This window comes from Bubalus kerabau, chromosome 22 (genome assembly GCF_029407905.1).
Source record: "Bubalus kerabau isolate K-KA32 ecotype Philippines breed swamp buffalo chromosome 22, PCC_UOA_SB_1v2, whole genome shotgun sequence".
Classification (NCBI taxonomy): Eukaryota; Metazoa; Chordata; class Mammalia; order Artiodactyla; family Bovidae; genus Bubalus; species Bubalus kerabau.
The window spans coordinates 39,307,207-39,333,971 of record NC_073645.1 but is presented as its reverse complement, the minus strand read 5'-3'; the positions used below and the strand labels follow the sequence as shown (position 1 = coordinate 39,333,971).

General features: G+C 49.9%; 2 protein-coding genes and 1 long non-coding RNA gene across 9 annotated transcripts in view; 2 read left to right on the top strand and 1 right to left on the bottom strand.

Annotated features, from left to right (window-relative positions):
* Positions 1–16,056, top strand: part of HSPA12A (heat shock protein family A (Hsp70) member 12A) — a 77,926-nt gene extending 61,870 nt beyond the window's left edge. Inside the window, exons 7-12 of the mRNA XM_055559938.1 lie at positions 4,459–4,630; positions 8,192–8,278; positions 8,861–8,965; positions 9,667–9,925; positions 10,610–10,713; positions 11,870–16,056. Coding sequence (XP_055415913.1) covers positions 4,459–4,630; positions 8,192–8,278; positions 8,861–8,965; positions 9,667–9,925; positions 10,610–10,713; positions 11,870–12,507 — 1,365 coding nt within the window. The 3' untranslated portion in view covers positions 12,508–16,056. The remainder of the gene's footprint in view (positions 1–4,458; positions 4,631–8,191; positions 8,279–8,860; positions 8,966–9,666; positions 9,926–10,609; positions 10,714–11,869) is intronic.
* A 128-nt stretch (positions 16,057–16,184) lies between these two features.
* Positions 16,185–17,961, bottom strand: LOC129636501 (uncharacterized). Of its 6 annotated transcripts, none has more exons than XR_008706956.1 (3): positions 17,791–17,961; positions 17,095–17,318; positions 16,185–16,321 (listed from the first exon to the last, which is right to left on the bottom strand). It is a non-coding gene; the product is annotated as an uncharacterized LOC129636501 (long non-coding RNA). The 6 variants fall into 6 exon arrangements; XR_008706954.1 differs by having other exon boundaries at positions 17,714–17,952; XR_008706952.1 differs by having other exon boundaries at positions 17,095–17,264; positions 17,791–17,937.
* On the top strand, positions 17,906–26,428 carry SPMIP5 (sperm microtubule inner protein 5). 2 transcript variants are annotated; one of them, XM_055559940.1, is made up of 6 exons: positions 17,906–18,023; positions 19,229–19,294; positions 23,308–23,526; positions 25,164–25,350; positions 25,862–25,962; positions 26,082–26,428. In XM_055559940.1, exons 2-6 carry the CDS (start codon positions 19,240–19,242, stop codon positions 26,225–26,227), a joined length of 708 nt encoding a protein of 235 aa, XP_055415915.1. In that variant the 5' UTR covers positions 17,906–18,023; positions 19,229–19,239; the 3' UTR covers positions 26,228–26,428. The 2 variants fall into 2 exon arrangements, with proteins under 2 accessions (XP_055415915.1, XP_055415914.1); XM_055559939.1 differs by lacking the exon at positions 17,906–18,023 and adding an exon at positions 18,150–18,284.
* Positions 26,429–26,765: the final 337 nt, after the last annotated feature.

Sequence of the window (26,765 nt, the reverse complement as noted above, 5' to 3'; positions counted from 1 at the left end):
CTGCCCAGCACTTGACATGGAGGCAGCTTCATCTGTGAATCCCCCCAAACCCCTCTTGTGTCAAGTGATTGCTGAAGAAGTGGGTTAAAGCTCCATCTTTTGTGATCCACCTTCTTGGGGCAGCTTTAGACCCTTTAAGAGCATTCACTGGAAAGATGGCAGCAGAAAGAACAGCTGATGCCTCTTCTGAGGCCCTCAGAAAAGAGCTAGAATAGGAGACAGTTCCACTGTGTCCTGCATGAATCATGCATAGGAAGTAGTGTAGGGTATTTCTAGATGAATTTTGCTTAAAATGTGTAACTCTCATAGGTTCCAGACACCTGTTAAATAAATTATATTGCCATACCCATCATGATCTCATCTAACACAGAGCTTGCATTTGCCTCCCTTTCTGAACAAGCAGTGAAAGATAATCACATCAAGAAAGAAACCCAACCCCGTGACACTCAGAAGCCCTGCGGCTGCAGCTCTTTGCAAGTCGATCGATGCCAGGCCAGCCAAACACTCAACTAGGCTGGGCCTTTTACGCAGCTGTGGACACAGCCCCTTGGCAGATTCTCCTGGCTGACTGCAGGGCCGGGGAGCAGAGAGGTCTGGGTGGTAACCGCCCTCGTCCTTGGCCTCCCTGGAGTGTGGTTTTCTCACCCCGCCGCCCCTCCAGTGGAGCTTGTGACCAGGAAACCGAGCTCTAAAAACTAATACTACGACAGAGCTGTTGCTGGCCCAGATGTGGAGAGTCAGATGGAGGAGACTGCTCTTGGTTCAGAGGCTTTCTGACTGTAGAATCCTCAGATCATGCCTGCAAAGCTCACTTGAGAGGGGCCCGAGGATCGCAGAAAGCCTAGCTGGAGGGATGGGCGATTCATTCATCAGGCAGCTGCCCTCTCAGCACCTACTGTATGCTTTAGGGCCAGAAGACCTGACAGCTGCCCTTAGAAAACACCCCTTCTTGCAGGAGAAGTTAGACAGGTCTGCACGGATCAACGGTGGGAGGCAGAACATGCCACGTGCTGGGCCGGGGGGGGGGGGCTGCTGAGCAGAGGGAGAGCTCACGCTGAACAGAACTGTGGCCATGGGATACCAGCTCCAGGGGTAGGGTTATGGAAGCAGAGAGTGAGCTGTTCCGTCCTGGCTGACCCTGAACTGATCCCAGGCAAAGACCCCCGGGGTCTCTTGTAGCCCCTAGGCCAGGGGACTTCTGCTGAGGACAGGGAGTGGTTTTATAGACAAACTAAGCTTGCATTTCAGGGCACAGCATCCTGCTCAGAGAGAAAGACATCTGGGTTTGCAAGAGGCTGGCGGAGATATCTGCATTTCCTCCTTTTCTGAGTCTCCTGGCAGCTCCGAGAAGCCTCCCCGGGAGATGGAATCTGTGTAGAGACAGCTGTCTTCTCTGGCTTCTCTCTCCGCTCTGCCTGTGGCCTCCCTGAGCATTGGCTGGTGGGGACATGGCACCTCGGTCTTGCTGGGGAGCGGGGACAGGGGCTCTTTCAAGGAGAGGAGTGTGGTTACTTGGTCCTGGGCCTCCCAGACACTGCCAGGCCACCCCCTACCCCCAAACTTGCCTTTCCCTCCCCTCTGGTTTGGGGTCCTCTTCACCTCCGCTTCCATCTGCATCTTCACCCGGGTACCGTGGGGAACTCCTCACAGAAATGGGTCAAAGCTTTTGCTGTGGAGCTGAGCCCAGTCCAGCTGGGGAGGGACAGATGAATGGTCCCCCGAGGGGTGCAGCCCCGGCTCTTTGGGGGCAGATTCGGATCAGTCTGCTAGTCTTTCACATCTTCAGGATGTGGGAGCATCCCGGTGGGAGGTGATCTCAGTCAAACACCAAGGGACTCTCGGACGCCCTTGAATTGTATCATTCTACTCAAGACCCTTCACTCCTCTGGACTTGATGTGATTTTCCATGGATGTTTCACATGTAAGTTAGCCTATTCAGAATTTCCGGGAAGGCCTGGAGAGGAATGAAGATGTCTGTCTTCTCTGCTCCTTTGTCCCCTGCAGTCCCCATTGCCCCAGACAGGCCCTGGACCCAGCTATTCTCACCAGCCATGTGGGCACCTCCTGGCCGGCTGACGGGGCCGAGAGACAGGAACGTGCCTTTCCTCCTTCACACCGAGTCCCGGGCGCCCTCTGCTCTGCCCTCTGCAGCCTCCTCCCATCCTGAGCTTTGCAGGAGAGACTTGTGTATCCTGGGCCTGCTGTTGTTCTTCATCTTTCCTTCTTCCTCAGTCCACGTGGTGGGAGCCAGGCCTGTGAGCTCCTGGTCTAGAAGGGTCTTGGCTTTATGAGGATGGAAGAACCAGGCCACGAGCACTGTGCTGTAGACAGGGCTCCTCCTGCTGTCACTCTGGAGTTTTTCTTCTGGGATCCTGGGGAGAAAGGTTCAGAGGTTCCCCTGTTCCTGGCAGCACTTGCCGTGGGTAACCCGTGGCATCTTTCATCAGGCACTTTAACCCTCGGCTGCCTTTTTACTGAGGATGTCTGATGAGATCCTGCGAGAAAGTGAGGCTGGGGGAGGGGGCACTTTAATCCCTTGGACCAGAATCTTGGCACACACCTGCGTCAATCACCCACTGACCCGTGTAAGCTCAGGGCAGACCTGGCCTCTTCAACCTGGGGGCCCGGCCGATGGGCAACATCCTGCTTGTGTGGTTGGGCTCAACTGAGGCAGGAAGGAGGCAGGTTCCCGGTGGAGGGTGAAGCCATGTGTGGTTCCATCTGGTTTTGTAAAGGACAGTCTTCCAGAAGGGTTCTGCCCTTGGCAGACATTTAGTTTTGGCAAAGTAGAGACTTTGTCACCTGCCGGCTGATGGTATCTGAGACCTAATTGATTGGTTCATGTGTGATAATACGGTTATTCGGGAGAACAGATGGCAGCAGGTATAGGCAGTCCTGCCCCAGGCTAAATGAGTGGAGATCGCACCTTCAAACCAGTTCAGGAGGGGAGTGTTAGGGGCACCCAGGAGTTCTGTAAAAGCATGGAAGCCTGGGCCCCACTTCAGTAACTGGAGTTACTAAGAGCAGGAGGCTCAGAACCAGTTCTAGAGCTAGTCTGTGGGGCCTGGACTGGCTCTCACTTCTGTTGGATACCCTGGAGCCAAGACTGTCCCAGTTTGGGCACTGAGAGATCAGTGTCCCAGGAAACCCAGGACACTTGGTGACCCTACCTCTCCAAGCCTTGGTTTCTTTCTGCATAAAGTGAAGGAGTTGGATAAAAGGTGTCTGCAATTTCTAACCTCAACTCCCCTCCCTTCCTTGCCCAATAATTGACCCTCCAAAGCCCCTTCTGCTCATGACCCTAGGCTGGCTCTTCCCCATGGGTCATTTACGAGTGTGATGTTAGGCAGACCCTGGCTGACAAGATGAGCCTGGGGGCCTTCTCCTGGGGCCTGGGGAGAACTGGGGGCCTTCTCCAAAGTGGATGTTGCACCCGGGGACCATCCCGGGTTCTCTGGGAAATGGCAGCAAAGACAGCAAACACAGCGGTGCCGGAACGAGCTAGTTTTAGTTTCCCGTTGTGTTGGCAACCAAGGACATCCATGCGCACGGGCAGCTTCAACAAGCAAGCACACCTTGTGCTCCAGGTCAAGGCCAAACCGGTCTGTGTCTCTGTGCAGCCTCAGAGGGGTGTTCCCAAAGTCCCCTGGCTGCCCTTCGAGAGGCCTGGAGGGGTTGTGGCTGGAGCCAGCCAGGCGTCACGGGGCAGACGCACATCTGCTGTGAACAGGAGAGGGGCTTTGCACAGGATAACGGCCAGTGGGCTTTCCCCCACATCTACGACCTGGGGACTCTGTGGATTCCAGGGTGAGGGTGAGGGGCTTTCTCCTGGAGCCCCCTCGGTGCTCCGGAGATAACAGGTCGGATGCGCACATAGCAGATGCAGATTCTCGCACAGCTGAGGCCCGGCGATGGCCTTTCTGTTTCCTAGGCCGCCGACCATTGGTGTTTGCTAGGCCTCGGTCCTACCATTTAGTTCTGGAGCCAGAAACAGACCATGATCGCCCTTCCATCCTGGGTTGGTTTTCTAAGTTTTGAGTCCTTTGCCCCTTTGGGCTTCTCAACTGTGGGCCAAGCGGGCCAAACATGCAGGCGGCCTTGAGACTCACAAAGCCTGACACTTGCCAAGAATACTTGTACGTTGACAACCGACTCCAGTACTCTTGCCTGGAAAATCCCATGGACAGGGGAGCCTGGCTGGCTGCAGTCCATGGGGTCGCAAAGAGTTGGACACAACTGAGCGACTTCACTTTCACTTTCTTTCCTTTGCCCAGTCTGGGATGTTTGGGTACCTGGCTTAGGGTTCAGCACCCAGTCACCCCTGATTTTAAGCTCTGCAGGGGCCTGTGGAGGGAGTTTCCCCAACAAGCAGAGGATGAGTGCCCCTTCCTTGGGGGTGCTCACACCCAAGGTGGGGGTGTCCTCAGAGGGGTCCCAGCCTTGCCTTCTGTCTTCCAGGCAGGCCTGGCCTCCCCAGAGAACTCGGAGCAGCTCATCATTGCCCTGGAGCCCGAGGCAGCCTCCATCTACTGCCGGAAGCTGCGGCTGCACCAGATGACTGATCTGAGCAGCAAGGCCGCGGTCAACGGGCACAGCCCCAGTGACTCTGTAGGAGCTGGGTTTGCACAGGGTACCTGCTCTCTCTCTCCCCTCCCCGCTGTCCCCTCTTCGGCCCCCTGCATGTTTCTCTGCCTCAGAGTTTGCAAAGGCCGTCAGGAGCCCTCAAGATGCCAGGAGACCTCAAGATGCTTCTGGAGGAGGCTGGAGTTAAGTACCTCTGTGCTCAGCTCCTCCCTCCCCCAACCTGGCCCCTCCAAGGACACTGTAAACTCAGCAGTGGTTACCCTTGTTCATCACCCACCCTAGTGCCTGAGGGAGGACCCTTCTCTCCCAAGAACATGAGAGCAGTCCAAGAGTGGCTCTTGGCCATGCATTTTACTCAGCTTTTAAGTCTTTCCTATTAACTGATTCTTAATCTAATTCCACTGGCCTGTTATTAATGCCTCCATTAAGACTGTTGATTTATTGCTGACTCATTCATTAGGGCCACTTTGTATGTGATGTGCTCATTGTGAATCTTAACTATAAACCTGGTGAGAGTTGAGGCTAGAGGTGAAAAGTGCGGACTTTCCCTGAGGGGTTGACGCTCATTTAACTGTGGGAAGGAGCACTGCCCAGGGAAACCCAGGTTGGGCATTTTAAGGGCCTTTTTTCTCTCCAATATTGGGTTGGCCAAAAATTCTGTGACAATTTGTGGAAAAACCTGATATTGACCTATATGCAAGTTGCTCAGAAGCTTGCTCCTCAGAACTGTTTTCCCTGGAATGTAGGGCTCTTTAGATCTGTCCAGGGCCATGGTGTCTGCAGATACCTTGGGTCAGTCAGAGCCACGTGGGTGAACACGAATGCTGAGGAGCTGTGGGGGATGGCACTGTGCACCCCAGCTCTGAGCTCTCTGCCCAAGTGAGGACTTCAAGGGCAACACCCCCCCCGCCCCGCCCCCTCACTGCAGCCCACCTCCACCCTGCCCTGGAAGGCCCAGGTCCTGGAGGAGGAGAGGGATGACGTGAGTGAGGACTGTCACCGGTTAGTCCCGAGCTTTCCTTGTTCCTCAGCTTGAAGGCTATTTCTGCACTGCCTGGGACACTGGGCCCCAGGCTCACCCTTGGCGGGCACACATTCCTATCCAGACAGGGCTCTCTTCCTCTTTACAAGGTGACTCTGCCCCAGCGGCCATGCTTTTCATTTTTAACCTAGGATGGAGGAGTCTGTGAACCTGAGCCATGAGACAATGGCAAGAAGTTCACTTGTCAGCAGGCTGCTGCCCCCTCAGCCTCCAGGGCCATGCCCCCTCAGCCGCCAGGGCCATGTGTTCGCCGCCTGGATCTGATTCACCCAGAGCGAACGGAAACAGGCTTCTCTCCAAGTCTCGGGGCTCGAGTTGCCTTTTTCTCACAAGGCTAGCCTCACTGCTAACTAAACCCAATGCATTCACGTTTTAAATATTCAGGATCGTTGTTTTAATTGGAAAAAAGAGGAATGTCTGACTGGGCTCTCTATTTCATATACTGATCCTTACTCAATTGTTCATAGACAGCCGCTCATGCCAGAATTAGCTGATTGAGCACAGCTCTCCTTGACACTTCTTAAGCACAACATTCACATAGGAGGAACCGTTAGAATGCCTGCCTTTCCCAGGAGCTCAGGAGTTTTTGTTTCTCTTTCCTTTAATGTATCCTATCATGCCCACACTGCTCCATGTCTGTGTCCTGTGCCTTGTGGAATTTGCTGTTGTTTTCTGTGCTCAGAGGGGTGTCTTTGGTTTTTGAAATCCTCATGTTGTTGGCCACCACCCCTCAGAGGGTCAGTGAGGCAGGGGTTCCATCTTAACCTTGCTTTTTGGTGAGACCCTCCCTCCCAGAAGGACAGAGTGCTGTGTGGGAAGGCCTGGCAGAGTGCTTAATCAGGGGGTACCCAGGATGGCTCCCACCCCGGGCCATCCTCTGCCCTCTGATGCCCCTCCCTGATAGACTCTGTCCCCAGCACTGCAGGGTTTACTGTTGGTATTATTTGACTCCAAAAAGACTTAACAACATTAGTAAAGGCTACATTTTTCACAATCTTGGGCATATTTGCCTGAAAAACAGAATTTTCTGAGTGCTCAGAACATGTTTTACTAGCCTCGCTTGGCCGTTTTTTACACATGCCTTTTCTTGGCCACCTAGGCTGTTTTGGAAAGTTAGTCCCCACTGCAAAGTGTTCAATGTAAGTTCATCTGGAGCTGGGCATAGGAGAGAAGCCCTGAGTCCTGGGACCCCCACCACCCAGGCCTGCCGGAGCTCTTTAATCAGGGACGGCCTGAGGAGCTTAAGGCTGGCCCGATGTTGATGTTTGCCATTCTAATCCCCAGAGGAGATGCTGCCTTGTGAACACTGTGGTCCTTGCTGAAGGAAGCTGGAGGGTCAAGGGTCCTTTATTGGATAACAAGCAGCAGATAGATTTGTAGGGCTGAGGGACTAAAGATTTGGTGGGGCACAGAGTGGTGGATTAGAGCCTTTGTCTGTAAAACCAGGATTGCTCTGAACTGTTCATGGTGGGGGTCATTTGTTGAGTTCACTGTCTCATACTTGGTGCTTTGCCTTCCTCATCACCTACTGTGTGCCTGGTGTCACAGTGGGTGCTGACAACAAACCAGGGGGCCAGTCCCTGCTCAGCCTGCGTGGAACTTGGGCCAAGTAGTATCATCCCATTTTATGGATGAGGAAACTGAAGCCGAGAAAGGTTAAGTGATTTGCCCCAATTCCCATCGTGCCTGTGCTCTGGTGCTTCCCAGGCTCCCTCTCACAGCATCTTTCCCTCCTCTTAACATTCCTATTCAGCGTTTTCAGACTTCACTCTAAATTGTTAAGTCTCAAAGGCAGGGGGTCCACCGTCTGAGGGTTCATATCAGGCTGCAAGACAGAGTCGTGGGAACGCCAAGTCCCTTGACCTCCCTGACCTGGTTTCCTCATCTGAGCACAGGACGATGATTTGGGCCCTGTCCGTCTCACGGGGCTGTCGGGAGCCAGCGGGAGATGAAATACCCATGCAAGGCATCACAGCCACTGAGTACCCCAGCCACCCTTAGGTTGTCCCGCATTGTGCAGGAAAAAGGCGGCGCCGGCTTTGCTAGGTTCAGCCGCGCCACCTTGTGGCGGAAGAGCATATCGACTTCAACTGAGTCTGGAAAGGGCTCCAGGCCGGTTTATCCCAGACCCAGATAGGAAAACATACCCCGCATTCCATGTATCAGACCAAGTTCCTTGATGTGAAATTATTTAACCAAGCGCACTGCAGGCCATTTGGCAGACAGCTTCCTCCCTAGGGCAGCAGAGCCAGGAAACTGACCTATTTTATTTCCATTCCCCTGAAACTGTTCCTGGAGGAAGGGAATCTCACCACGGTGAGCTTTTCAGCAGGGCACTGGCTAGCTCCAGGCAGATGAATAGATGGAGGCCGGTGGAAATAGCTCCTTGCTGTGGAAGAGCTGGCTTTGTCATTCCCCATGTTGTATTTATGTAATCATTCCGATCAAGATCTCCAAATGTTCTGTTCCCAAACCTCCCACGCTCTTTCACCTCCACTGACTTCAGGGACTGCGGCTCTTTCATGCTTTCTCACCCGTTGTTATTTTCTTTGTGTTGGCCACTAGCTAAGGAACACACACGACGTAATCGGCAGAGTCGGACCTTTCTGGTGGAGAATGTCATAGGAGAAATCTGGTCCGAGCTGGAGGAAGGTAGTGTCCTTGAATGTCCTTTGCCCTTGCTGGATTTTGTGGGGGTGTGTGTGTGTGTGCGTGTGTGTTGGCAAAAATGCATTCCTATTTGTTCTTTTTACACTTTTGGAAAATGTTCCAAATCGGTTTTACAGACCTGCTTGCCCAGGGAGAGCTCTTTTTGGAGCTGTAATTTTGCATGTTCTAAAACCATATAGGCTCTTCAGAACAAAAATAGGAGCTGGAACTCACCAGTTCCAGGGTAAGCCTTGTGTTATAAACAGCAGGTCATTTGATGGTGCTGTTACCTTGGCAGGAAGTTGTCAACTTGTACATGCCAGGTATGCAGTGTCGTGTGACATGAATGCTTTAGTCGTAAAGATTCATTCATCTGTGTTCACAGTCCATGCTTAACTGGGATTTCTGGGCAGACATTATCTCATTCTCTTTAGTCATGAATAACTCGCTGTGCTCCTAATTAGCAAAACCATTGTACTAATGGGTGTTGATGGAGCTTAGCTGGGTACCCCATCATCACCTGCCAGATTGTTCCAGGACACAGTGGACAAGTGGTCTGTATAAAGGATGGCTGTTTTGTACCAGGTGACAAGTATGTGGTGGTGGACAGTGGCGGTGGCACCGTAGACCTGACAGTCCATCAGATACGGTTACCAGAGGGACATCTTAAAGAACTGTACAAAGCAACAGGTAAGCCTGAGAAAATGAGGAAAATGGCTAATTTTCTCATACCTGAGCTGTTTTACTCATTTCTGATTTCTGTCAGCATCTCATTCTTTCAATGCCATCAGCACGTGGGATTATGAGCAGTATGGATGTGTGAGACCAGAGAGCAAAATGCCATTAAATGGCCTTTAAACACAAACTGCCATAACTTGGGTCCAGGCCTAAAGTGAGCCTGTTTCAGATCCTGGCCATGATCATCACCTGTGATTTGTTGCTGTGGCTAAGTTTTCCATGGAGATCCCAGGATGAGACCACCAAAACCAAAGAACGTGCTTGTCCTCTTAGTGGGGATGGAAAGGATGAGTAATTAGTAGATCACAAGGACTTGGTGAGGTCTGCTGGCTTCACAGACTCAGTCCTTAGATTTCTTGGGCAGGAATACCACGATGTTCCCAATTAGCTAAATGCATTGATTTTATTTAATATGTAAATAATTTTAAACCGATGGTTGACGAGTGATTTTTATAGGAAAGTTTTCCCATGTGGAATAAGAAGAACCTAAGGGTTTTAAAGAGTAAGTAAAAACACACAGCTGTGGTCTGCTGGCTAAGTGGGCCCACGTTTGGGCTACTGTCTTTGGCAAAACCCAGGGTAGGCTGCTACTCAGACTTCGGATTCTGTTTCTATTTTTAACAGAGTGCTCTCCCATTTTGTTCTTGACCTAGGTGGACCCTATGGATCTTTAGGAGTAGACTATGAATTCGAAAAGCTTCTGTGTAAGATATTCGGAGAGGATTTTATTGAGCAATTTAAAATTAAGCGTCCTGCGGCCTGGGTTGACTTAATGATTGCATTTGAGTCTCGAAAAAGGGCGGCTGCCCCAGACCGAACTAACCCACTGAACATCACCCTGCCCTTCTCCTTCATTGACTACTACAAGAAGTTCCGGGGACACAGCGTGGAACATGCCTTGAGAAAGAGCAAGTGAGTCGGGCTCACATTTGGCTCAGGACAGTCTAGGGGGTAGAAGATGTTGATGGGAGGGAGGAAGGGGGTGTGAACTCTGAGTTCCAGTCCTACATGCTTGCTGTGTGACCTTGGGAAAGTGATTCAACTTTTCTGGTCCTTAGTTTTTTCATCTGGAACATGGGCATGATAATTCCACTTACTTAAAAGGGTTGCTGTGGGGGTGAAATGAATTCATACATGCTTAGCACAATGCCTGGGACCTGGAAAGTGCTATCTATGTGTTAGCTATGATTATGCACTAAAAAGTTAAGCTTTACGAAAGCAGGGAAGTTGGGCTCCTGCTTTGTCCCCAGAGTCCACAACAGAACCTGTTGTGGGTTCTGTTGTGGGTTACTGAGCACTGAGTAGGTGCTCAGTAAATATTTGTTGAATGAATTATCACCCTGTCTTTTGCATTAGACTTTGGGTTTCACTGTATCAGGAGAGGGTTGGCCAGAGCCCAAAGTAAAGAGAAACGGAAGAGGTTGTGCCTTAGCTTTTAAGCTCCTAAGGGTCTAGATCCTGGTGGTTTAGGGTATTACTAAGGGATCTTCAGACGTTCAGACCCCCTTCCCCGCTCAGACGTGACAGCTGTTCTGCCAGGGCCCGTGACTTGGGTATCCTTTCTACACTCTCACTCTCTCTCTGCCCGCCCCACAGTGTGGATTTTGTCAAGTGGTCCTCGCAGGGGATGCTGAGGATGAGTCCAGATGCCATGAATGCCCTTTTTAAGCCAACCATCGACAGCATCATTGAGCATCTCCGTAAGTGATCAGCCAGGGCTTGGCCACTTGGTGGGGCAGAGCCAAGAATGGGGACTGGCGTTTCCAGCATCACCCACCAGTATATGTGAAATTGGGATGGCAGGGGGTCCAGGGTTTGGCGCCACGGGTCAGGGCCCCAGCAGGAGTGGGCAGGGCCTGGGCATGTACAAGGGTGGCTGAGAGCCCCTACTCATCTGGGCTTTCTGTCTGGCTTTAAAAGTCAGAGAGCTGGGATGTCTAAAGCAATATATCATCGAGTGACTGGCCTTAGTGAAGGGATGGTCCTTGCTTTATCAGAATAGATTAGAAACCATAACTTCTGCTGGGATGGAGGAACGGTTATGTAAATCAAAGGTCTATCCCCACCCCCACCCCCCACCAAACTCACACCAGAGCCCTCATCTGGGGACACAGTAGACTCACCAAGGCCTCTTCCAATATCCAGGGCCTCTTCCCACTCTGTACCTAGCCAATCAGAACCCCCAGGGGTGGGGTGGGAATTTGATGAAAACCAAAGAATAATATTTCTAACAGCCTGCCTTGACTCAAGAGAACCGCAGGTTTGGAGAGGGTGAGGGGTATTCATTTACACCTAACAAAGAACTGCTTAAACTGATCACCATCTAGCTGTGAAAATGGGTTTCTACTTAGCAGTAGCTTGAGTTTTTATTCCTGAGCATACTGATGTACAGACCTCCTTTCTTTAAAAATAATATATACATATATTTACTTTTGGCTGTGCGGGGTCTTTGTCGCTGCCTGAGGCCCTTCTCTGGTCGCAGCGGGTGGGCTGCCCTCCAGCTGCGGCGCGCACGCAGGCTTCTCATTGCAGTGACTTCCCTTGTTGCCGAGCACAAGCTCCAGAGTGTACTTCCTAGCTGTGACCCACGGGCTTAGTTGCCCTGCGACAGGTGGAATCTTCCTGGACCAGGGATGGAACTGGTGTCCGCTGCATTGCGAGGCGGATTCTTAACCACTGGACCACCAGGGAAGCCCATCAAACCTCCTTTCCTTAAAGGACTAGCTCTACAAAAGTATTCTGTTTGAGTTCAGACCAAGAGTGTCCTCCAGTTGGTCCATTCCCCGCCTCCTCAGGCCACCCAGTCCCCCTTGGCTCTTGGTGACAGGTCGCTTGTCCCCTCCTCTTCCCTTTCAGGGGACCTGTTTCAGAAGCCGGAGGTGTCCACGGTCAAGTTCCTCTTCCTGGTGGGCGGCTTCGCGGAGGCGCCCCTCCTGCAGCAGGCGGTGCAGGCTGCCTTCGGCGACAAGTGCCGCGTCATCATCCCCCAGGACGTGGGCCTCACCATCCTCAAGGGCGCCGTCCTCTTCGGCCTGGACCCCGCGGTCATCAAGGTGCGCCGGTCCCCACTCACCTACGGGGTGGGCGTGCTGAACCGCTACGTGGAGGGCAAGCACCCTCCCGAGAAGCTGCTGGTGAAGGACGGCACCCGCTGGTGCACTGACGTCTTCGACAAGTTCATCTCCGCCGACCAGTCCGTGGCCCTGGGCGAGCTGGTCAAGCGCAGCTACACCCCGGCCAAGCCCTCCCAGCTGGTCATCGTCATCAACATTTACAGCTCCGAGCGGGACGACGTGAGCTTCATCACCGACCCCGGGGTGAAGAAGTGCGGCACGCTGCGCCTGGATCTCACCGGGGCCAGCAGTACCAACGTGCCCGCCCGCAGGGAGATCCAGACCCTCATGCAGTTCGGGGACACCGAGATCAAGGCCACGGCCATTGATATAGCCACTTCCAAGAGTGTTAAGGTTGGGATCGACTTCTTAAATTACTAACCGGCCCTCCCCGCCGCCGGTCCCCGCCGTGGACTTGGCTCACCCGCATCTGCTGACCTCAACCCTGACTGTTCTTTCCCTGCCCTTGACCCTTGCCATCACCCATCTGAATTCCAGCGGGGAAGATGAGAACAGCCAGGGCTAGACATAAATAGGGGATGTTTCTGAGGGCACACTGGAGTCAGAAAAACTGTCGGCAGTGAAGATGGAGGTTGGGGAATACGAAATTTGAGCATCCTAGAAGAGCAGCTAGTGTTCACAGGTAAAAAGTGGTGAAACGCTCACCTGACAAGGGAATCAGTACATTTCTGCAGCAGTGATTAGGCTGGGGTTGAAGAGATCTCCCTTCCGTAGAACTTAGGATGCCCTATCACAACCTTTCCAGATTTGAAATAAGATCTTTGAGCCAAGAGGAGACTCTTCATCTCTCTGAGACTTTTCTTTTTACGTATTTTGGATGGCAGTCCATATAAAATACCACCCATCTGCAGTTAATTCCTTTTCATCATCATGTGATTGAAAGTGGTGACTCAGTGGGAGCTTGGAGAGTTTTTTAAGCCGGTGGGAGAAGCCTGCCTACACTGGGCACTATTTTAGGTTCTCATAATTTAACTTCCAAATAGGCTCAGTGAAGAATAACTGCAGCTTCAGCTAATCCGCTAGGATTTGTGAGTGGGAGCGCTGACGCCTCAGCTTTTCAGCAGGTGAAAATTTGCTTCGAGGGAAATGGATATCGAGCTACTGACATATCCCAGGTTATTTATATGCTGGGAAAGAACTCCCCAAAGGCCAAATCCTGACTTCTGAATTCATAAGTAATTCAAGTTAACCTCAGTAGGATTCTGTGTGAGAAAATGAAGTCGCAAGTTGCCTTGTTCACATCACCAAGCCTGGGCGCGAACACGGGAACAGGCTTTGAAACAGCCCCTTTCCTCAACGAGCACACACATTTTCAACTAACTCCCTCCTACCGACTCGCCCTCATCTCCCTAAGAGTTTTTGGCCATTTAATTCCACATTTGGGGAAGACTACATTAGTGATACACAGGCAGAGAATCTGTTCTACGAAATGTTTCATTAAAATCTTCCGCTTCAAAACTTGAACTGAAGATTCTACCTACAGGCATTCAGAGATCGATACTGAATGAATGAAGGTGGTTTTTGTTTTTGTTCAAAGCAGATCTGTGGATCTCCCATGTAAGAACTGCCTGGGGGCTTCTTAAAAACAGGTTCCTGGATCCTCTCCCTTTTATGAGTCTTGGAGAGGGAACCCAAATCTGCAATGTTTAGTAAATGCCGCAGGGCACTGTGGCTGAATTGGAATCTGAAAACTCCCAACTTTAGGTTTTTTGAAAGCTGGGGCACCGACTGCAGCATCTGGTTAGGTTCCTTGAGGGAGAGGATCTACAAGTGAAGGGCCAGGAGCCCACCCCTTGCCCTCTGGGGAGTGGGGCTGGAGCTCCACCTGGCTTGGGGATGGCAGGAGCTGGAAGGAAAGAGACTGGAAGAAAGGCAGGTGAAGAAGGGGGCAGATGAACCAACTGGTGTGTGTGCCTGCTCCCCATCCTTCCCCACTTGCAAAGCCAGCCTTCCACTTTCAGGAGCCAACTGCAGGAAAAGACTCCAGAACCTGACTCACAGCCTGTCTGATCTGTTCAAAGCTGTCTTTTCCACCTGCTGGAGTTCGGTCGGTTTTAAATCACCGGAGGCATGCATAATAAAAGAGGGGAAGATGGTTGAGCCACTAACTTTGAATGTGAGTTGGATTCACAAACCCATTATCACAGCCCATTATCATATGCAGATTTTAAACAGCATTTCCAATTTCATTTTAACGTGTCTCCTTTTTCACATCGCTTGCTGCAGAATTCCCTACTAGAATGTGAAACACGAACACACCAGAGAACTGGAGAATGCTAGACACATCCTTAGGAGCCGGGTTTTACATCCAGGCACGAAGGTGTGTGCACTAGGGTCCTCTTGCTGCCGGCTCTGCTTCAAAAGCTTAATGTTATGGGTCATTCTTTGGTGTTGCCAGCCATACTCTACAAACAAGACTTTTCAATTGAGTTATAATATAATTTTATGTACATATAATATTAGAAAATTGTACAGAATCTTGATTTCTACAATGTGCTTTTCTTGTTAAAAAAGAAAAAAGGGAAAATGCTCATTGAATTTTGTTGATGACATTGCTGCCTTTAATTTTCCATGGCTTCATTTCTTGACCATGCTTAATTTGTACTGATGCTTAGCTATGGACTGTGTGTGTAGACTCAACAATAGACAGAGGTGCCTAGGGTCAGAGTCCTCTAAGAAATAGACCAGATGGGTCGACAGCTTCATCAGAGCTTTCTACACATGCACATCCTTCCCAAAGGTTCACAGTTTATATTTAAAGAAGCATAATAATGTATTGCTTCTCCTGTCCTGTCTTTGAGAGCTGAACTGTCTGGCTCTGTAAGCCACATGCCATATGTAGAGAAACCTCCGAAAAATGTGTCCTGCGGGGTTGTCAACCTCTCCTTTCGGGGCAATGCAGTCACTCTGAGGGCAAAATGGTGATGTTTTCAGGACACCAGAATCAAAGGAAGGAATCAGGTAGTACACAAATTCAGCCTTCCTACTGGATTAAGTGTGAGTAATAGAGTCAAGTCCTTTTTGTGGCTAATGTAAGGCCTTTCCCACCTTGTGTTAAGGATGTCTCCTTGTCCACTATTTCTCTTCAAGGAAATGGTTGAAATTTGCAATGTTGGCAAAAAGATAATGGAGAGAGGGTGATGATTTTACTGGGTTTTCTTCTGGCCTCAGAGATGCAGTCCTAATAATCACACTTAGAATCCTCAAATCCATCCCTCCCTTCTCCACGTCCTCCCCCCCTCCAAATATTCTAGAGTAAGAGCACTGGATAGGTACACTTGGGCACGTTTTCTCATCTTAGAAAGTTTCTAAAAGGCCTGTTGTCTTGACCCATTACTCAGTTGTCCCTGGCATATTATCTGAGGCTCAAGTTTCTTAGAAGAAGACCTGTCAAAGGATTTCCTTTGTACACAGCAGGCATTAATAAATGTTGAATGACAAGTTACAGACAGACACGATAGGAAAAAGGAGACATACAAGTGCTTTTGGAGACTGATGGCTAAGATGAGTCCATGTTACAGAGCCTGCCCTACCCCTAGAATGTTATTTAGATCAAGTTTAGCTTTTAGAGTCCAGGTCTGGTTAATTGCCAGGGTGGCAAAGAATCGCATGCACCAATATAAACAGGAGTCAAAATGCATTATTAGTTGAAGATCAAGTCACACATTGTAGAGATGAAATAGCTGTGATTAAACTGCATATTTATGCTGGAAAACGGCTCAAGTGGATGACCAGTATAAAAGTTGTTGGCCATAACATCACATCTCTCATCTGCTTGGAATACGGAACTATATTCTAAAATATCAGCCATTGGGGTCTGTTCACTAAAGGATAAATTAAAACTTCACAGAACTTTGCAACAGTTCACAATTTGATTGTATCTGCAAACTCTTCTTCACAGATGTCTAATAAAGCAAAACTCTGGATCTCATGTGGCCTGGACTTTTTTTTTTTTCATTAAATTTGTAAATGGAATTATAGCTACTTACTGACCTTCCCCTTTACCCCATCTCCAGTGGAAATTGATTTTCACGTCCTTTCTTAGGTGTTACAAGCTTTATTAACTTTCACTCCAATAAGACAGGCTTCCCCGATGGCTCAGTAGGTTGAGAATCTGCCTGCAAAGCAGGAGACACAGGAGACATGGATTCGATCTCTGGGCTGGGAAGATCCCCTAGAGGAAGAAATGGCAACACACTCCAGTATTCTTGCCTGGAAAATTCCATGGGCAGAGAGGTCTATTATCTTGACCCATTAGTCAGTTGCTTCTGACATATTATCTGAGGTTCAAGTTTCTTAGAAGAAGAACTGTCAAAGGATTTCCTTTGTACACAGCAGGCATTAATAAATGTTGAATGACTGACAAGTTAGGGATCCCATAGATGGTGGGCTACAGTCCATGGGGCCGCTCAGAGTTGGATACAACTGAGCGACTAAGCATACACACCATAAGACTGGCTCCTCTGTTTACTGGGAACCAAACCTTCAACATCCATTAGCCCCCTTTCTCTTGAAGCCAAAGAAAGCAGCCCCACCATAAAGAAGGCAGAAAAACCACAGTGACCACTGACAACTCCACTGCACCTAAAGGAAAGTCATGTAAAAAAAGCAGAAGGCCAAGAATGGATGACTTGGCTTGTCCTCGGGTGTCCCAGCAGGCACACCTAGCTGGCTGCTGAATCTAGGGTTTTGTGTTTATTCCAGACTCTAAGTCTGGGTCAACCTCCATCCAGAGATGGCTCTAAAACTTCTGGATAGCCAGAGGTGAGCCCTAGGACCCTGTTGTTGTTCAGTCACTAAGTTGTGTCCGACTCTTTGTGACCCTATGGACTGCAGCATGCCAGGCTTCCCTGTCCTTCACCATCTCCTGGAGCTTACTCAAACTCATGTCCATTGAGTCGGTGATGCCATCCAACCATCTCATCCTCTGTCATCCCCTTCTCCTACCTTCAGTCTTTCCCAGCATCACAGTATGGGTTCTTCCTAGATGGGTAGCTCCACTGAGGTTTCATCTGAAGTTCCATGGCCCTGAGGAGAGGTGGGGAGGTCTGGGAGGTGGAGTGAAACATGTATTGTGAAAGCAGGGCCATCAGGCTGTCTGGATGCAGCTTCCTCATCTGTAGAGGGAACAGCTGGAACTGGCAGTCTGTTCAGGCCATGCAATCCCTGGTCTGGGTCACACAGTGGGCAGCTTGGTTTCAGTTCAGTGTGAAAGTTCAGCTCCCATAAAATGAGGCTGGTCAGAAGGAGTATGGTACTGCCTGCCGAGCATCTCATTGGGTGTTTGGTCCCCTTCTCATGCTTACCTGTCCTGGTCCGCCTGGAGATTCTCCTAGTAAGGGACACCAGGCTGCGGGTGCCGGGGTATAAGAAGCCCAAGGGAAGCCGCCTGGACACAGCCTCCGCTTCCCTCCCAGGCTGCTCCCCTCACCCCTGCCAAGGCCTGTTCCCACCAATCCTCTCCCCCAAGCCCAGGCTCCCCAGTGTCCACATGAGAAAAGCTGGCTTTGAGATGGATTCCTTACTGCACTCCCCGGCCCAATTTCCACACCCAGAGCGGCCTCACCTGCGGGAGATCATGTACCCTGAACAGAGAACAGCTTCGGAGGCAAAATCCTTGCTGGGAAAATCCCTGGATTTTACCTCAAGAGCGGACGCTGAGCGAAGTCTCCTCTGACTCCTGGGGGGGGCTTCCAGTCGAGAGGCAGAAAGCTGAGGAAGCGGGGAGGGGCAGGCTGGGGGTGCGACTCCGCCCCCTTTGTCCTCCTTAATTCCCGCGGGTGGGGTGAGCGCACAAAGGCCGGGAGGCCAGGTGCTCCCGTGGAGGCCAGGCGTGGGCAGGAGGCCCCGTGGGGCCGTGATCCAGGCCGGCCCAGGTGAGGACCCTGGAATGGGGCAAGGGTGGGGAGGCGGGGTGTCCGCGCTTTCTGATTGGCTTTCCGGCCGCACCCCCAGCATAGCTCCTCCCTAGCCTCTTCCCTTCTGCCTCCTCCAGGCAGGCCTCCAGGCGTGGTGAGCAGCCCACCACCCACCCGCGCAGATCGCCGCCCTGTCCCCAACCACGCGCACGCACTCCTGTCCCCACCGGGCTTCTCAGGTGGCTCAGCGGTGAAGACTCTGTCTACCACGCTGGAAACGTGGGTTGGATCCCTGGGTTGGGAAGATGCCCTGGAGAAGGAAATGGCAACCCACTCCAGTATTCTTGCCTAGGAAATCCCATGGACAGAGGGGCCTGGCAGGCCATAGTCCGTAAGCAACTAAACCACCACCACCACCACCAATCCTGCGCCCAGAGTTTAGACCGTCTGACCTCCTTGGACGCAGAAATCTTCAAACAAGTTTCTTAACCTCTCTGTGCCTTATTTTACCATCTGTAAAACCGGGACTGAAATAGAAATTAACCCTTAGGGCAGCAGTGAGGATTTAACAAGGCTTCCCTTAGTGGCTCAGATGGTAAAGAATCTGCTTGCAGTGCTGGAGACCAGGGTTCGATCCCTGGGTGGGGAAGATCCCTGGAGAAGGAAATGGCAGGAATGCAGTCCTGTCTTCAGCTGTGTGGTGGCAAGTGAATGTCTGAACTATTAAAATTCCCGTCACTGCTGAGTATACCGTGATGGAGACCCTCTCCTCTACCCCTGAGGCCATTTGTCCTGCACGAAGGCATCACTTTTGAGATTAACTGGCTGGGCAGGGTAGATGCCAGACGCAGGACCTGGCCTGTATGAAGGCAAGCACAGGCCATCCTGGAAGGAGGAAGGGAGACAGCATCCAAGTAAACTGATGCTGTGTGGTACCCCACCCCACTGCTCCCCGTAACCGCAGCTTGGACTCCATGCCAATTTTAGAGACTTCTGATCCTTTCCAGCCACAGCTTACTCCAGCCACAGTTTGCTCTAATTCTTCATTATGTCTGCACATTGAATGTTTAGTGGCATCCTTGGCTAATGCCAGTGCTTTCTCTCTGTCCCAATTCCCTGGCAAGGTTAGTCTTACTCTCAAAGGCTCTGGCACATGTGCAGTGAGTTCTCTAGGAAGGGACTTCTGATGAGATGATTTCATTCCCTCTTCCCTTCATTAACAGAGAGCAAAATCATGGAGTCTTCCAAGACCTTCATGAGACAGATGCCGATCACACCAGGCTACAGTGGTAAGTGGTGACGGGCCTGGCAGGGGGACAATTTCTGTCTCTTCCTTGCCCCATTGTCCGTGTCTGACTGGTTTAATGGACGAGTACAGGCACTTTAGCGTTTAAGAGACTTGTTGAAAGTGCTCCATTATTGAAGATGGCAGATCACTGGGTTCTAAGTGGAGAAATATAATCTAGGGAGAATTCCATGGACTGTTCCATGGGGTCTCAAAGAGTCGGACATGACTGAGCAACTTTCACTTTCACTTTCAAATCTCCCAGGACATGGTCTGGTATCCAGGAAGCACTTACCTCATGTCTCTTACATGCATTTGGCAACCCACTCCAGTACTCTTGCCTGGAAAATCCCATGGGCAGAGGAGCCTGGTAGGCTGCAGTCCGTGGGGTCATGACCAGTCGGACACGACTGAGCGACTTCATTTTCACTTTTCACTTTCATGCATTGGAGAAGGAAATGGCAGCCCACTCCAGTGTTCTTGCCTGGAGAATCCCAGGGATGGGGGAGCCTGGTGGGCTGCCGTCTATGGGGTCACACAGAGTCGGACACGACTGAAGCGACTTAAAAGCAGCAGCAGCAGACACAGATGAGTAAACTGAGGCTCTGTTCCTCTTTCCAAGTTGTGCTATTCTCAAACACTAGGGCTGTCCTTATGGTCCCATTTCTTCCTGTGTCCCCTAGAGGGAGGGTGGCCAATTACTCTGGTTTGTTGGGAATGGTCACAGTTTTAGCACTGAAAGTCCTGCATCCCAGGAAACCCCTCAGCCCTTGTCAAGTCAGCAGAACTAGTCACTCTATCTGAAGGCTTCTCCTTCTCAGCCTTCTGGGCTACTGAGAATTTACTAAATCACATCACAGTGGGTGTCAAACCTAGTGCTCCCCAGAAGCCCTCTGCTCTCACATACAAGTATTCTCAGGAGGGGAGATTCATGGAGAGTATTCCAAGGTTGCCCATGCTCACCTTGGTCCTACTGGTTGGTTAAGAGAATGAGCTTTGGATTTTAATAAACTCGGATTCCAATCTCTTCCTGGCCATTATCTATGTGATTGTAAGTAGGTTACTTACCTCTGTATGGTAAGGAGAAATTTCTATAAAATGGTTGTTTTAGTTTCCTAAGGCTGTTATATAAAACAGCAGATATTTATTCTTTCACAGTTCTGGAGGCCAGGAGTCTGAAATGAGGTATGGGCAGGACCACATTCTTTGATGGGCCCTGGTGTTCCTTGTCTTATGGCAGCATCACTCCAGTCTCTGCCCCCATCTTCTCCTGACTTTTCTTGTGGCCATCGGCTCAGTGTCTCTGTGTCTTTCTTTCTCAGACCTCCCTCTCCTTTCTTTTATAAGGAAGCTAGCCATTGGATTTGGGAGTCCATCCTCAATCTAAGATGATCTCATTTTGGAAACCTTAATTACACCCGCAAAGACTCTATTTCCTGATAGGTTCACCTTCACAGGTTTCAGGGGTTAGGACTTGGGTAGATCTATTGATTCAGCCCACTATATGGGGTAGGGATAGATTCCTCATAAGACTGTTGTGAAGATTAAAGGAGCTTTGTTGTTGTTCAGCCACTAAGTGGTGTCCAACTCTTTGCGACCCCATGGACTGCAGCACGCTAGGCTTCCCTGTCCTTCACCATCTCCCGGAGCTGGCTCAAATTCATGTCCATTGAGTGGGAGATGCCGTCCAACTATCTCATCCTCTGTCACCCCCTTCTCCTTTTGCCTTCATTCTTTCCCAGCATCAGGATCTTTTCTAAAGAGTTGGCTCTTCGAATCAGGTGGTCAAATTATTGGAGTTTCAGCATCAGTCCTTCAAAATTCAGGGTTGATTTCCTTTAAGATTGACTGGTTTGATCTCCTTGCAGTCCAAGGGACTCTCAATAGTTTTCTCCAGCACCTTAGCTCAAAAGCATCAATTCTTCGGCACTCAGTCTTCTTTACGATCCAGCTCTCACATCCATATGTGACTACTGGGAAAACCATAGCTTTGACTATACGGACCTTTGTGAGCAAAGTGATGTCTCTGCTTTTTAATATGCTGTCTATGTTTGTCATAGCTTTCCTTATAAAAAGTTCAGTTCAGTTCAGTCGCTCAGTTGTGTCCAATTCTTTGAGACCCCATGAACCACAGCACGCCAAGCCTCCCTGTCCATCACCAACTCCCGGAGTTTACCCAAACTCATGTCCATTGAGTCGATGATGCCATCTAACCATCTCATCCTCTGTCATCCCCTTCTCCTCCTGCCTTCAATCTTTCCCAACATCAGGGTCTTTTCAAATGAGTCAGCTCTTTGCATCAGGTGGCCAAAATATTGGAGTTTCCATGAGTCCTTCCAATGAACACCCAGGACTGATCTCCTTTAGGATGGACTGGTTGGATCTCCTCACAGTCCAAGGGACTCTCAAGAGTCTTCTCCAACACCACAGTTCAAAAGCATTAAATCTTCTGTGCTCAGCTTTCTTTATAGTCCAACACTCACATCCATACATGACTACTGGAAAAACCATAGCCTTGACTAGATGGACCTTTGCTGACAAAGTAATGTCTCTGCTTTTTAATATGCTATCTAGGTTGGTCATAACTTTCTTTCCAAAGAGTAAGTGTCTTTTAATTTCATGGCTGCAATCACCATCTGCAGTGATTTTAGAGCCCCTAAAATAAAGCCAGCCACTGTTTCCACTGTTTACCCATCTATTTGCCATGAAGTGATGGGACCGGATGCCATAATCTTAGTTTTCTGAATGTTGAGCTTTAAGCCAACTTTTCCACTCTCCTCTTTCACAAAGCAAGTGTCAATTTGATGACTGCAGTCACCATCCACAGCGATTTTAAAGCCCAAGAAAATAAAATCTATCACTGAAGGAGCTGACATACATTTGAAATATCTTGGCCTTTCGCAAGACTCAATAAAGGTTGTTTGTAAAAAAAAAAATAATAAAGGTTGTTTGTATTTCTGTGTGTGTGTGTGTGTGTGTATGTGTGTGCATACATATACACAATCAGGTAAAATCTATGCATATCAAAGTAGACCCTGATGAAGAAGAACCACTGTGATGAGGTCCCTGGGTGTCTAGGGTCTCCTCCATGTTGTTAGTGTATCTTTTAATTGTCCAACATGTCTTTTAATCTCCCAAGTCCAACTGGGAGCCTGGCTAGTGGATGGAAGGCTTCCAGCACTGTCAAGAACAGTCTAATAATTCGAGTCCTCCAGAGGAGATTTCTTGCCAGTGCAGAGGGTGAGGGTTACTGCCTTCAACTCTGAGGCCAGCTTTTCTTACCTGGGGATAAGAGCAAAAATGTTGAGCTTCAATAATGAGACTTATATATTTATTTATTTATTTGCAATTTAAAGCTAAGCCTTAACCAGTTTTTTTTCATTCTTTGTTCTTTTTAAAAATGGCCTTATTATGACAACATTAGAGTACTTAGGATTCAGCATCCAGTTTAAATAAATAGTTGTGTTTTACCCATACTAATTGTAATGATTATATGTTATTTTGTGGGAAATGCTGAAAAATTGTGCTCAGGGTGGGTCTCACAGATAATGAATTTACCTTTTTGTGTAATAGGTCTCAGCTTTTAATAAGCCCGCAATTTTCTGATGGTCCGACAAGAAAGATCCCAAATTGCATTTGGAAAGTGTCAAGGAAAATAAGCTTTCTCTTTAAAAAGATGAATAATTTCAATTACTCCTCAGACTATCATTTTGGCCCATTAAATGCTTTCCCCGTTTGCCATTCGGGCTGACATCGGGGGCTTTGCTATCAAAGAACATTACTGTCATCGCCTTTGTGGAAACGGGCTTTCCCTCCCCGCTCCAAGGTCATTTTTTGTGGCCTTGGGAGGACCCAGCCGCAGTGGAAACAATAGCACAGCTTGTATTCATGGCCTTTGAGGAAATGCAGCGTTGTCGGCCAAGGAAGAAATGGCCAGGGCTGGGCAGAGATTCTGGGGGTTTGGGCAGGATATGACTCTCTTGCTGAAGGTTGTGATTCCCTCCTCGACTCTTGCAGGCTTCGTGCCCTACCTGAGCTGCCAGGGCACCTCCAGCGAGGACAACATGGCCAACTGTCTGAAAATCTTCCAGGAGAACACACAGCGGTATAAAGACCAGCTGGAGGAATTCCACTGCTCTGTGGCCACCGCCCCAAAACTGAAACCTGTCCGCTCGGAAGGGACGGTCCTGCGGACACTGCACCAGTATTACCGGCAGTACCATCCCTTGAGTCTGGGTACTGGCTTCTGGACACTGGCCCCCTCTTCACCCTGGGCCCCATTGCAGGGCCTGACTGGCTCACTGAGCGGCCACCAAGAGTACCGTTCCAGATCCCCAGGCGTCTATGCAAAGTGGAGAGGCTCAGTTGCTTAAAAGGAGAAAGAAACATATCCAGGGGGAGAGGGAGACAGCTGGAGAAGAGGGTTCTGGTACTCAGCTTCCTGGGTGGTCATCACGGAGGTTCAGAGAGCAGCTGTGGTCTCAGTGTGCATATGTGCTAAGTCGCTTCAGTCGTGTCCGACTCTGACCCTAGGGACTGTTGCCCACCAGGCTCCTCTGTCCATGGGATTCTCCAGGAAAAAATACTGGAGCGCATCACCACACCCTCCTCCAGGGGATCTTCCTGATCCAGGGATTGAATCCACATCTCTTATGTCTCCTGTATTGGCAGGCGGGTTCTCTACCACTAGCGCCACCTGGGAAGCCCCTGTGGTCTCAGTAGTTATGGCTTTTTAATTATTTCATTAACCACCCATGACAGCCGTATGAAGTCGATGCTATTATTCCCACCTGAGCATAGTGTCCCTGGTCTGAGGTCAGACTTGGGGTTTGAACCCAGCTCCTCCAGGTGCTAGCTGGGCAGGAAGGGGTTTTGCACTGAATAACAACCATAATAATAGTGAAAAAAACAACTGATGATATGACTGTATAATGTTAATCATCAAAGCAGTGATTTATCCTAGTTGGTTTTTAAGGTCTAACATCCAATAGGAAAAGTAATGGACTGATTACCTTTATTATTATTACTGTAACTGGGGACTTTTCAACACATGGTAACTCACATGTTTGTCACACTTTAGAAATTTCCCAGCCATTATAAAAAGCACCAGCCTAAGAGTCTGGGCTTTAGCCCAGCTTTGTGACTCTTTGCTGTGTGACGTAGGGCAGGTGACTTCCCCTCTCTGGGCTACAATTCCTTCATCTAAGGCAGGGAAGGATGGACTAGACACTCCCTAGGGTGCCTTCCAACTCTGAGGTTCTGGGACTCTCTGGTCTAATTCAATTCTTACAGCAACTGGAGGAGACAGAGGCAGGCGGTTACCTTTCATCTCACAAATGTGAAATTGCCCAAGGTCAGCCCACCAGGCAGCCAGAGCTAGGTGTGATGTGCCTTTTCCTGACCTACATGCTTCTCTTGATTCCCTTAGTTAAATCATCAAGGAGCATCAAATGCCCGAAGCTTTTGTATTGTTGTTGTTAGTCTGAGAAAAGAGTGGGATCCGTTTAAGAGCAATAATGGGAATCAGAGAAACGCGGGTCTAAATCCTGGCCCTGTCACTCCCTTGCTCTGTGACTCGGCCAAGATTCTCTTCACCTCTCTGAGGTTTCAATGTCCTGCTCCACGAAAGCGTTGGTGATAATAGCACCGAGTTCTTAGAGTTTATAAGACAATGAGATGAGAGAGAAAGCCTATGTGAATCCCCACCAAATGCAGACACACAGAATAAACCAACCAGTCGCAGCTGTCCTCATCACATCTCGGGGCCTAGGGCTATCCCCAGGGCTGATTGTTGGGGTGCTGGTTGGCTTGGGAGTGCCGCCCACTGGATGGCTTCTCAAAGCCCTCAAGGAAGCATGGCATCTTTTTCACAGAATGCAAGAACATAAAGAAACCTCTCCATGAGCCCCCTATCCCCGGTTGGGCAGGCTACCTGCCGAGAGCCAGGGTCACTGAATTAGGCTGCTCCACGCGGTACACCGTCATGGCCAGAAACTGCTACAGGGACTTCCTGGACCTCATGGAGCGGGCCAAACAAGCACACCTGAAACCATATGAAGAGTAAGTCTGGCTAGGGTGGTAACTGCAGAGAGCCAGAACCAGGGGAAGAGCCGATCAGGGTTTCCAGATGCCCCCAGCCCAAAGCTAGGGCTGACTTTTTTGTGTGTCTGATTTGTTTTTGCAAGGCAGCCATGTTTGTAATTGCAGGACCTTCCAAGTAGGCAGCCACATCCTGCCCCCCAGCTCCCTACTCGCACCCAACAAGCTCCAGGAACCCTGCTTCTGGTCTTTGCTGGTTTGCAGGGAGAGGCTGGGAGTAAAAACCAAGAGGGCCCCACCCTGTCCTGGCAGCGACCTGAGGCTCAAGGTTGCTGAAGAAAGGATGGTAGGACACTGCTGGGAGTGGGGCTCTTGTGGCCTCAGTTTTCTGTTCTGTAAGATGGAGATGATGATCCTTGAGGGTAAATTGTCAGGATCAGAAATGAATATACCGTGCTCGTATGGGATCTGCATAGATTATACTTATTTTTATCAGTAAAAGGAATAACTATGACTTTTGTTCTTACTTTAGAATATATGGAGTTAAGTCCACACCACCTCCTCCTACTCCTCCTCCAAAAGTTTTGTTGCGTGAAGGGCTGCTGCCAAAATATCCAGATTTCTCTATTCCAGGTAAGAAGGGACTTTCTTTCCTGGCCTGCTGTTTTTAAAGCAGGACAGGATGTTTGCAATAGCCCCTCTGCTTCGCTGGACCACCTGCCTGCAATGCATGGGGCTGGTTTCTCTTCCAGGTGCGCGGTGTCCTACCCTCAGCCGAGCCTTGATGGAGGACCCCAGGCCCCTGATGACGTGTGGCTGTACTCAGAGGCCAAGTGTTTGGTGCAGCGGGAAGATTTATCTAGAGCCACTATCTGGAGGAAAGGACATGGAAGGGTAGGAGTGGAGAGCTTCCTAAGGAGAGGCGAATATTACCGGGGGATCAGAAGCTTCCCGTCCTCACACGATAGTGCTTCACACACCCGACAGACATGGGAAATTTCCTAAGAATCCTTTTCACTGCCACCTGCATCCTGACCGTTGGGCAATAATATGTCATTCTTGATAAAGGCCTTTTATCATCGTGTGAGAATAAAGAGGAAATACTGCTCAGCCTTCTGAAGCTTTCTGTAGATTTTCTGCAGGTTCCGTTGACCTTGATGGGTGGGACCGTCTCTTCCTGACCCCAGGGTAACATTGTGCGCTTGGTAACATTGTGGCTGAAGCTCTAGCCCAGCCCTCTAATGAGTTGGTCCCCATCAGTCACCTTGGGTCATGGTGTGGCAGTCCCCAACATGGGCACAGAACCATGCCCACCCCAACCCCATTGTTTCAGAACCCCAGGCCAGGAAAGCCATTGTACTGGTTTCCTAAGGCTGCTGCACGGGTACCACAAACCGGGTGGGTAAGACAGCAGAAATTTATTGTCTCATAGTTCT